This window comes from Euphorbia lathyris, chromosome 10, assembly GCF_963576675.1.
Source record: "Euphorbia lathyris chromosome 10, ddEupLath1.1, whole genome shotgun sequence".
Classification (NCBI taxonomy): Eukaryota; Viridiplantae; Streptophyta; class Magnoliopsida; order Malpighiales; family Euphorbiaceae; genus Euphorbia; species Euphorbia lathyris.
Genome location: NC_088919.1, coordinates 5,831,879 through 5,844,243, shown reverse-complemented (window position 1 = coordinate 5,844,243; position 12,365 = coordinate 5,831,879). Strand labels below are relative to the sequence as shown.

The 12,365-nt window shown below is 35.7% G+C and overlaps 1 protein-coding gene across 1 annotated transcript; it reads right to left on the bottom strand.

Annotated features, from left to right (window-relative positions):
* Positions 1-1,001: 1,001 nt before the first annotated feature.
* LOC136208000 (berberine bridge enzyme-like 17) lies at positions 1,002-11,793 on the bottom strand. Its single transcript, XM_065998857.1, has 3 exons — positions 11,305-11,793; positions 11,112-11,165; positions 1,002-2,561 (listed from the first exon to the last, which is right to left on the bottom strand). Exons 1-3 carry the CDS (start codon positions 11,791-11,793, stop codon positions 1,002-1,004), a joined length of 2,103 nt encoding a protein of 700 aa, XP_065854929.1.
* Positions 11,794-12,365: the final 572 nt, after the last annotated feature.

The window sequence follows — 12,365 nt, the reverse complement described above, 5'->3', positions numbered from 1 at the left end:
ATTTTGTATTAAGAAAATAGAAAAAGAAATGAATGAATAATAAAGTTGTGAATTTTGAATGGTTGAATATATAAATCACATAAGCACTCAATATAGTGAAATTGTATAAGATCTTATTAATTATATCAAGTAAAATGCAACTGCGATGCTGCTACTTTTCTGGATGCTGATAAAATTAGTATGGGAGCGGTGTTGCGGAGTTCAGATGGCACTTTTATGGCTTGCTACAGTGCTTGGAATGATAGTTATATAGCTGCTGCTACAGCTGAGGCTATTGCATTGCGCCAAGCGATTATATGGACATTTTCACTCAATTGCAGCAATGTTATCTTTGAATGTGATGTCAAGCGAGTTGTGGACGCTGTCAATACTCATAAAGATGATCTATCAGATTTTGGAACCATTATAAGCGATTGTCAATTTCTTCTTTCTAACAGAACCGATTGTTCGGTGTCGTTCTCTCCTCGTTCAGCGAATGGGGTTGCACATATCATTGCACGACATACCCTTTCCAATGCGAACGAGTTTTCCTGCTTTACTATTCCTATTTGACTATCAGCCGCTGTTTGTAAGGATCATTTCATATCTTCTTTAATATAATCCTTGTTTCAAAAAAAATCTTATTAATTATATCATTATTATTTTCAATTTAAGGTATTATCTATATTTTTAACTAAGCAGGTCTTAAATATTAGGACCTTTATAATTTTCATTTACCCCTAACTACTATACCAATATAATATACATATAAATTCTCTTAGGCTGCCCAAATAAGAAAATATGACATAGAGATTAATTTTCGTTATTTTTATGCAAGATTATGCAAATGCAACTTTCTTGGGGTGGCACTAACATCAGCTATAGGAACCAATATAAAACGAAACAGTAAGAAAATAAGTAAATTGAATTTATTCAATTTTAATAATTGGTTTCATAATTTATTTATTTCATTAAACTAGCCAATTATGCGTGAACATTTTTGTGAGCCAAATTTTCCTAATCTAAGAGGAAAAAAGAGGAGGAATGCTTTGTTCGTTCCTGAAGAAATTATCAGGATCAACTCGAGCTTTAATGTTCGCCAACCTCTGGAAATTGTTTTTGAAATACTTTTGCCCATAAACTTGAGCTTTCCTGAAATCCGTGAAATTGCTAGGAGTTTTTCCAATGTCATTATCTCTATAGTTGAGAAATGCCTCCCTTGGATTTCTCGATACATATGGTGTCATTGCTTCATACATTTTTCTTAACAAGTCCGTTCTTCTTTCTGTGTCGCCTTCGTTATCCCATATACTAGCATACTGGATCAAAAACATGTTCCCAGCCCTATGAGGAAACGGGGTATCAAACTCCGAAATCTCGTGCATTCTTCCCCCATAAGGATTCCATTGCATATAGTTGAGATCATATTCAATCAACCACTTCCATATAGATTCTAAACCGGATTTAGGAATCACATTTTTCACATAATCCGACTTCAACTTCACGAAATCACCTGCTCTCTCCGGCCTTTCGAGCACAACTTCAATTGGTGTTCCTTGAGGAATTCCGTCCCAAAAAAGCGTTGATTCAATCCAGCTCATTTCCTGGCAATCTCGTCTTTTTAAACCCAATTCGGGAAAGCTTTTCTTCACAATCTTCAATAGTCTATCACTTTGCCCTAGAAACATGCCAACGAATGAAACCTCGATCTTCTTTTCGCCTACTTTGCTACCATTCACAACATTTAGCATTGCTCGTATAAAAAGATCGTTGTCAAGTTTCGTAGCAACGTGTTGCCACCGATAAACAACATCGGTCGCACCTTGCTCGAGACTTCTACTAATACTAAAAACAGTAACCTTTTCAGGAACATATACCAATTTAATCACCCAATCAACAATAACTCCAAAACTCGCCCCGCCTCCGCCTCTGATTGCCCAAAACAGATCCTCGCCCATTGATTTTCTATCAAGTACATTTCCATTAACATCAACAATAGTAGCATCAACAATATTATCAACAGACAAACCATATTTTCTCATCAGGTTTCCATACCCTCCTCCCGAAAAGTGACCGCCCGTCCCAACAGTATGACACACCCCACCTGGAAAGGCGGCGGCAGTGTTATTAGTAGCAACCGCATAATAAAGCTCCCCCAATGTTGCTCCTGCTTGAACCTGAGCACTCATACCATGCGAATCGACATAGATTTCTCGTAGATTGAACATGTCAAGGATCACAAATGGGACATCAGATATAAAGGAAAGTCCTTCGAAATCATGGCCACCGCTCCGAACCCTAATCTGCAGATCATTAGATTTGGCGCAGATAACAGTTGCTTGAACATGGTTTATGTCTTTGGGAGCAATGATTGCAAGTGGTTTAGGGGTTTTAGAGGTGAGAAACCTTCTGTTTTTAATATAGGCAAGTAATTTGGATTCAAATGAGGAATTTCTTGGTGTATAAACAGTTTCTAGAATTGGAGATTTTGTGGAGTTTGTATGAGCAGGAAGGCACTTGAGGAAGTTAAGGATGTTTTGTTCAGAAGTTGCCAGAGAAATAGAAACTAAAATGATGATGATCTGAAATATTAAGGTTGAAGATTGAACCATTTTCATTGTTTCTGATACTGAGATGTTTTCTTAATTCCTTTGGTATTTATACTCAGAAAACGAGATCAGAATTTATTAGACTACCTTGTTTTCTGATATATGGTATAGATTTGTTTTGATATGTATATGTATATATATATGTTTTTTTTTTTTTGATAAGCAATGTATATGTATATATATGGTTTCCTTATTTCTTCATCAATTATGGATTTGTTCCCTTTTCTAGTCCTTAATCTTAATTATTCCAATCACTTTCTCTATATACATAAAATTGAACTGAAGTTCGCTAAGAGTTAGTGAAAAAGAAACCTTTACCGAACCAGAAATTGAAGGAGAAAGATTGAATCCGAAACATGAAGTTTCAATTGAATGATATTAAGCTAACGGTTACAATTTTTTCAATTGGATACAATTAATTTGTCAATTGAATGTAATTAATTCCAACCCAACTAATATTTCAATTAAATGCAATTTCCAAGTGGTTCACATTTGGATACAATTAATTTGTCAATTGAATTGAATGTAATTAATTCCAACGTTTCGGAATTTGAATCCAACTAATATTTCAATTAAATGCAATTTCCAAGTGGTTCACATCTATCTATACTTCTATACTATATATAATTACAGAAGCAGAGAGAAATGAGAAGAAGTATTTTAGATGTCTTTTTGATGAGTTGCCAACGTAGTAAAAAATCAGATTAAAAATATTTAATTAATTAAAAATAAATATTTAATTAATTAGAAATAACAAATTTATATTTATAATATATTAAATAATTACTAGCCTATTAATTAAAATAATAAAAGAAAGCAAGAGTTACGGGAAGATGAAAAAACACAAAACAAAGGAAATCCAAAAGTCACAAATAAACTTCTGTATAAAGCATGATAAATAGCATGATAGATTGGTCACGATAGATAGTATTATATTTCTGATGGTAAATATTCGATTTTTTTTCATATGTTGTAGTTATTTTGTTCTCAATTATGTTGTTGTTTTATTTTTATTAAACAATAATTGTTATAGTTTCATCTTTCGGATTCATTTCTGTTGTTACCCAGGTTCTATATACCTCTCGCTATCTTATCCATGTTTTCTTTTTTATTTGTCTTTTTTTTCCAAACTGATAGCTTCAATTGAAGAAATCCGACAGAAATAGAAGAAATCCGACAGAAATAGAAGATGCATGAACAACTAAAACCGAAAAACACAATAGTGTCAAAAATTACAAGAAATTCTTATGTTTCTCAATGTAATTATTCGATTTTTTGTCATATGTTGTAGTTATTTTTGTTCTCAATTGTGTTGTTGTTTTCTTTTTATTAAACAATAGTTGTTATAGTTTCATTTTTCAAAGAGAAATTCCATTTATGTCGTTACCCAGGTTCCATACCTCTCGATACCTTATCCATGTTTTCTTTTTTGTCTTTTTTTTTTCAAAATGACTAAAATAAAGATTTTGTAAATTTGTATTCTTTTTTAGTATATGTTGCTAGGTGTTATCGTTTCGATTGCTAACTCTTAACTAAAATTTAGATTTTCGGCTTTATATGAACTCAATTTTTGGCTTTCTCAATTGTGTTGTTGTTTTATTTTTATTAAACAATTGTTGTTATAGTTTTATCTTTCAGATATGAAATTCCATTTCTGTCGTTATCCAGATTCCATACATCTCGCTACCTTATCCATGTTTTCTTTTTTATTTATTTATTTTTCAAAATGACTAAAATAAAGATTTTGTATATTTGCATTCTTTTTTAGTATATGTTCCTAGGTGTTATCGTTTTGATTGTTAACTCTAACTAAAATTTAGATTTTCGGCTTTTTATGAACTCAATTTTTAGTTTTAATGGAAGTTAGATTAATTTTTCTAATTCAGAACATGTTGAAATCCACTCATTTTTTTAGTTTGAGTTTAGCTAATTGATATGGATTGTATTTTTAATTTTTATGCATTTTGATATAAATAAATATAAAGTTTCACATGATAGTTGTTCATTGAAGTTTGAGACATATTAAATAAAATATTAAAGAGATATTGGAATGTTATACTTACAATGAAGTTTATTTCAATATAAATTATGTTATATTATTATTATTATTATTATTATTATCAAGAAGTTATTTTTTTTTCAATTTTCTAGACAAGGAGATTGTAAGCGTCTAATACGCTTGATAAGATGTTTATTCATGAAGAATGTGGATTATGCTAGATATGAATTCAAAATCAAGATAAATAAAAATAAATTTTGATGCTCAAAATCTTAAAAATGTACATTAATTATGGATATTGAGATAATTGCTTTTGCAACATTGGCTTATATAATTTTTAACTATTATATTATGGTTCGTACAAAATTGTTAGTATTTCAAGAGTTTTTAACAGATGAAAATGAAATATGATCATAGGACAAATTATTGAAAAATATTAATTAAGAAAATATTATTATTTGAATCTCTTCAAATTCTCAAATGTTGAGCATAATGATTCTAATTAATATATTTTTTTTTATTTTTTATTAAAGGCTGGTTATCGAGGAGGAGCCGAAGACGGACATCCCAGCTATGCTGGCACCCCCGACCTCAACCCGAAGACCCCGAACCAATATTATTAAAAGAAAAAATAAAAATAAAACATCCGAATACAAAAGAATGGAAGAATAAAAAATACAGAACATGATCAAGAGAAACGGTTAGAGCACCGCCCTCCCCTATTGTGAAGAAAAGCCGATTCACAGAAGCTCGGAATATCATCCCACCACGTAAAACTAGAAGTCGTCCGTCCAAAGTTTGCAAACGAGTCAGCAACCTGATTGCCTTCGCGGAAAATGTGAGAAATAACACAGTTCATAGCTTTAACCTGTGTCAAACAATTTAACCAATTCTGTCTAATTACCCAAGGAACCGATGTGGATTTGGATTCAGCATCTGCACTACATACATAGAGTCGCTTTCAATCCAAATCATCCGCCAACCTTTGTTGTAAGCCAAATCAATAGCATGAATAGCCGCAGACAGCTCAGCAAGGAAGGCAAACGAACTGGTGATTGGAAAAGCAAATGCTCCCAGACACAAACCAATACTTGAGCGAAAAATTCCTCCACACCCCGCCGGTCCAGGGGAACCCGATACAGAGGCATCAGTGTTAATCTTCGTCCAATCCCTCGGAGGAAGCTGCCAAACAACCGAGATGATTCGTGGCCCTTTAGCAAGCCTTTTAGGAATCCCGAGCTCTCCCAAAATTTGTGTTTCCACTAACGAATTCCATGTAGTACCCCGGCCCGTATGAGAAGATTCTCTCAAGGCTCTCCAAATACGTCTTAAAACCATTACTGTTTCCGATTTTTCATCCTCAAAAATGCATCTATTCCGAGTAATCCACAACGCCCAAATAGAATTTCCAATTATAGCTGCCCATAATTCAGAAATTTGAGAGCTAAAGCGCTGAACAATGGCATCACCTATGAGAGATTTAAGTGTCGAGCTTGTGTTGATCAGGCGTCCAAACAACGAGCTAATACCTTGCTAGATAATTTTAGCAAACGGGCATGAGACGAAAAGATGATCAATTGATTCCACATTAGACAAACATAAGCTGCAGTGTGAGATAATAAAACATCCACGTAATCTCAGTTTGTCGTGAGTAGGCAAATAGCCGAGATAGGCACGCCATACGACCAACGAATGTGCAGGAGGAACGCACAGATGACGAAGGAAATGACACCATTGTTGCTGATCAATTGGATCCCTAAGCCAAGCATACAACAATTTAACAGTAAGAACCCCACTGATAGCAGGCTTCCACACGCATTTATCATCCGCGTCCTTTCCACGCTTAACGCATCGAACCCTACCCTCAACGTCTGAAGGAAGCACATGCAGGTTATTCCAACTATCTCCATCCAGATAATTTTCAACCGAATCCAAACAAGAACGTTGTTGTCGAGCTGTTAACCCAACCTGAGCAGCCAGTGAGGGACACATCCATCCCCCGTTCCAAAAGTTTAAGATCGAGTTCTGACCAATCCACCAGAGACAATGTTGCAAAATTTCCAAATAAATGCCCTTAACCGAAGCCCAAACAGACGAGTTCAAAACCAAATGACGCGGCTGTCCCGCTTTATTTAAGAATCGGGTTCTCAGCAAGTTAAAACATAGCGAGCTATCATGAATTAAGCCCCAAGCCATCTTCCCAGTTAGAGCCTTGTTTAAAAGAAACAAATCCTTGATGCCAAGCCCTCCATCTTTGAGATTTTGACAACATACTTTCCAAGGAACCGTTACCAGCTTCCTACAGTGAATTGAACTGGACCATACAAAATTTCGCGTACTTTTAGTCATACGGCGGAGCAACGCAGCAGGCCACTTGTAAATAATAAAAGAATGAATAAAGCTCCCAGTGATAACATATAAACGTTTTTTTTGTATTGAGTGGTTACAATTGCGATTTAATTCTATTTAACTAAAATTAATTTATGGACTTAATACTTCATTAAGAAGATGGTTCTCTCTTATTTAAAAAAAAAAAAACTCGAGAGGAAGATGGTTCTGTCCTAATTATCTTTTTCGTCCCTTCATTTTTTTTTCAATTCTTTTGTTTGTTTTTCTTACTTATAAAATTCAAGAATATATAATTATTAGAAAATATTAATGAAGTCAAATAAGTGATATCTGTGAGTATGGCTGATATTCTATATAGTGAAAGAATGAAGAACAAATTGATCGAATGTCTTGATGAGATATTACGAGATGAAAATATGAGAAATCATCATCTTAAACTGATTCAATTAGATATATTGGGTTATTGTAGCAGAATGAATAATTGAATTCGAATACTTGGTGATCATGAAATTCCATCAACCAAAATAATTATCATCAAGATGAATTTGTGACTAATTCTTACGAATTTTATTTTTTTATATGTAACATATTGAATTGATAAAGTTTCTTCATATGCAACATTAGAAAAGTATTGATTGTAATAGTTTATAGAATAATATATTGATGTTGCTTCCATTTTAACATAGATTGTAATTCTTTTGTATCGTAGATATAATATTTAATTTTAATCGTAGTTTAATTCAATTTTTGTTTAACCTATATTGTAATTCTTTTGTATCGTAAATATAATATTTAATTTTAATTATAGTTTATTCAATTTTTGGTTAAAATTCTATAAAAATGTAGTCAATTATTTTTAAAATTAATTTAATTTGAATTATCATTAAAAAATATATATTAATTTCAAATATACATAATATAAATTTTTTTCATAGCATGATATAAAATTATTTAAAAGTAAATATGTCAATTTATTTATTTATCTAAATTATATAAAAGTTTCATACCCCGTGCATCGTACGGGTTTTCGACTAGTTGTTGTTTAATTTCTCATCCATCATTTGTCTGTTTTGAGCGTATAATAATACAGTTCAAAAGCTATCATAACTTAGGATATATTTGCGTATTAACATGATTCAAAATACCATTTTATTCTTTGTATATTGAAGCGTCAAAATTATGAAAATTAACATATAAAATGGTATATATACTCAAATTTGTGCACTCGTCAATAGTTTGATGTCACGTAACATCTTAACCAAATGATTGCTAAATTTTGTGTTTACTTTCATTATAGCCTTTGAACTTTAAAACCGAACATTATGGCTCTTGAATTTTAAATATTACTAACATAATGACCATTATTAACATTGACCATCTCAAAATAGAAATGATGATCTCAAAATGGAAAAAAAAATCTAAGAATTGAATACGCCGTTTTTTTCTTTCAAAATGACATTTTTTGGATATTTTTTCTCTCTAAACAACTATTTTCTTTTTCCTAACAAAACAACGCATAAATAAACTCAAAATCAAAAAATTCAAGAATTAAAGTTGATGAGAATATCATTTCTACTAATTCTATAACGGAGGATTACCTGTTTTTAGAGTTATCATATTGATCAACGTTAAGAGTGGTCATTATGTTACTAAAACATGAGGTTTTAGGTCATAATGTTCTAGTTTGAAGTTCAAGAGTCAAAATGAAAAGTAAGTGTAAAGTTAGGCCATAAATATATTTTAGTCTCTAATTAATTAATTATATATTTTTGGATTAAAGTGAAAAAATACTCCTAATGTTTTGGTTCAGGAGCAATTTTAACCATAACGTCTAAAATGATGTAATTTTACCCCTAACGTTGGAAGTCAAGAGCAATTTTATCCATAACATTGATAAAGTGAATAAATTTGAGAAATAATTCATCAAACTGTCTTTTCAGTTATAAATCTTGTCATTTATACTCACATGTATGTCATTTTATTAGTAACTGTAACCCAAAAATATATAATGTGGCATTAAATTAATGACTCAATGCAAGTGGGCCGGGTGTATATTAATATGATGTGAATTCAAAGTTTTTTTTTTTTGAATGCAAATGATGATACTTTATTAAGAGATATCAGAAAGGTTACACAGAAACAGAGGTGGATTGGAAAACCACACACCTATGTAACTGTTATCTAAAGCATGTTGAGCTAATAATGGGCCGGCACATTGGCTGATCGTTTGATAAAGGATATATAACACTCTTCTCAGTCATGTAGTAGTGCTCTACAGTCGTTGACTATGACATAGAAAGGCGAAAAGGCCTCCGATGTGCGGGTCAAGGCTTGAATGGTAATGAGGGCGTCTGATTCAACTACTACCCGACTCCAGCCGCAGTCTTTTATCCAGCTGAGCGCCTCCTGGATTGACATGGCCTCTGCCGTTGCGGGGACTGCTGCAAAAGGTAAGACCGCATTCCGAGCAGCAAGAAAAGTTCTCGTGCCATCCCTTAGGATGCAGCCAAATCCTGCACTTGTCGTTGCTGCTCGCCAAGTCGCATCAACATTCAACTTGACAAACCCCGTGCTAGGCTGTGACCAGTGCGATGCGGCAGTAGAACCAGGAGCCATACGGAGGGGCATTTCCCCGTGGACCTGCGCTGTTTTCCAATTAGAAAGGAAGTTCATGGCTCTCTGATACACGAATGGCGCGGCAGTTGTGCGATGATTCCAGACAAGGTTGTTCCTTGTGCCCTAGATTTGCTAAAGCAGGACAGCAACAATTTCCACTTGAGGGGTCGGTTTTGATGCCAAGCAAGTCCAGAATTCCAGCAGGTTTGCTGTTGCAGCACTGATATCCCCAATGGATGATATTCGCCATACATTGCGTGCCCCTAAGCACCTTACTAGAGCATGGAATGTGTCTTCCAGAGCCACTGCGCAGACGGGATAGATAGATGGATTTTGGACGCGTCTACTCTGTAGCTCGACGAGGGCATGTAAGCAACCACTGATTGATCTCCACGCCATATTTTTCACTTTAGGTGGCACCTGCAATTTCCATAATAATTTCCAGATTAGTACCTGTGTAGACGAGGTAGTATCGTCATCTTCGTTCATCAGGTGGCGATAGCCGCTTTTTACTGTATAGTTTCCACACCTTTCCCCAAACCAGTACCAGGTGTCCTGAATTCGGCGCTGACTAATCGGAATTTGGAGGATCCGCATCTGATCGTGGTCGTTGAATAAGCCGCAAATCAAATCGATATCCCACGTTTTCGACTACTCTAGTATTATATCCGCAACAAACTCGATCTCAATATTTTCCAGACGAGCACTAGCCACTCTCGGGTTTACTTTGTCAATTAGCCACGAGTCATCCCAAATCCGGACCGATTGACCATTCCCTATTAGTTTTCTGGCCCCTGATCTGACTAAGTCTTGGGCAGCCATAACGCTGCGCCAAAGAAAGCCCGGATTGTCCGGTATAACAGCCTCTAGAAAGGAACAGTGCGGGAAATACCTTATTTTTAGAACACGAGCTAGAATCGAGTGAGGATCTATGAGCAGCCGCCACCACTGTTTGGCTAACAAAGCCAAATTGAACTGGTGTAGACGATGGAAACCCATGCCACCAAGCTTCTTCGGTCTACATAGATTGGGCCAGGATCGCCAACGGATGCCGACAGAACTATCAGATCCAGAACTCCACCAGAAAGCGTTCATACGACGCTCCAACTCATCACACATTCCTGCAGGAAGAAGAAACAAACTCATCACATACGTTGGAAGGGCCTGCAAAACCGATTTTATAAGAATTTCCTTCCCTAAGCGGGATAGGAAGCGGGCTTTCCAACTTCTCAATCTGGATTCCAGCATTTCAGATATGTAGCCAAATATTTCTCTTTTATTTCTCCCAATGATAGACGGTAACCCTAGGTACCTTCCAGGTGTTTCTGTAGCCGAGACACCCAGAACTGAACATGTCACATCCTGCTGAGCAATAGGGCACCGCTTGCTGAAAGAAATGGATGACTTCTCAAAGTTGATTTTTTGACCCGAGGACCGCTCATAATCTAATAAACAATGTTTTACCGCCGAAGCTTCTGCACTGTTTGCCCTAAATAAGAAATAGATGTCATCTGCAAAAAATAAGTGAGAGATAGTCGGGGCATGATGGGTAATTTTACAACCATGTAAACTACCAACTTCCTCCAATTTAGCCAGAGATAATGAAAGCCCTTCTGCACAAATAATAAACAAGTATGGAGAGATCGGGTCCCCTTGCCTGAGACCCCTCTGGGGTTTAATCGGGTTGCTCATGTGGTTGCCGCTAACAATCGTGTAAGTAGCCTTGGTCACACATTTCATAATCAGACTAACCCATCTCTGTGCAAACCCTAACCTGAGCATCATTAATTCCAGGAATCTCCAGTCAACCCGGTCATATGCTTTTGACATGTCTACTTTCAGTGCAGCAATACCAGCCTTTCTGTTTGATCTTTTGTGTATATAATGATTAATTTCGTATGCCAGCATGACGTTGTCAGAGATAAGCCTGCCTGGGATAAATGCACTCTGTGAAGGTGAGATAATCAAGTGGAGAAACTGCTTGAGCCTGTTAGCGAGAACTTTAGCTAGGATTTTATAAACAACATTGCATAAGGCTATCGACCTTAAATCAGAAACAAACTCGGGGATAGGTTTCTTCGGGATAAGCACAATGTTGGTCTCATGAATATTGTCGGCTAGCTGACCAGAGTTTAACCAGAACAAGCAAAATTCTGTGACTTGTGGACCCACAACATCCCAATATTTCTGATAAAATCCAGGGTTGAACCCGTCGGGACCCGGGCTCTTATCAGGGTGCATCGAAAAAATAGCCGCTTTAATCTCCTTAGGTGTAAAAACACCAAGTAGCTCCTCATTTACTTCATCATATACTTTTGGTTCCACACATGGAAAAATACAGGCGTCTAGAAGAGGCTGCCTTGTGAAAGTAGCTCGAGTTGAAGTCTCCTGCTTTTAACCATAGTTTCTTCGCGCGTTGGCGCCAATGTAGTTCCTGTTTTAATAGCAGGTCATCAAGATGACCCCTGGCCTCCAAAACTCGCCTCTGCGCTTCCATTCCGGGCCGACGTTTAGCTTGATCAATTTCTGCTCGACAAACCGCCAGCTTAATATGGAATCGACATCGTAAATTCTCACCCCAAATCTGCAGACTCACGCCACAATGTTGCTGCCTGACTATCAAATCTGACGTGCTACTCTCTTCCCAGGCTTTCTTAACAGTTTCACGGCAATTCTCCTCTCCAAATCATGAGTTTTCAAAACGGAAGCGATTTTGGCGTGTATAGGCCGGCTGTTCAATCATTAAGTGGAGCGCAAAGTGATCCGAACAGTGAGCTTTTATATTAGATAGTTTAGCTTCAGATAGCAGTAGC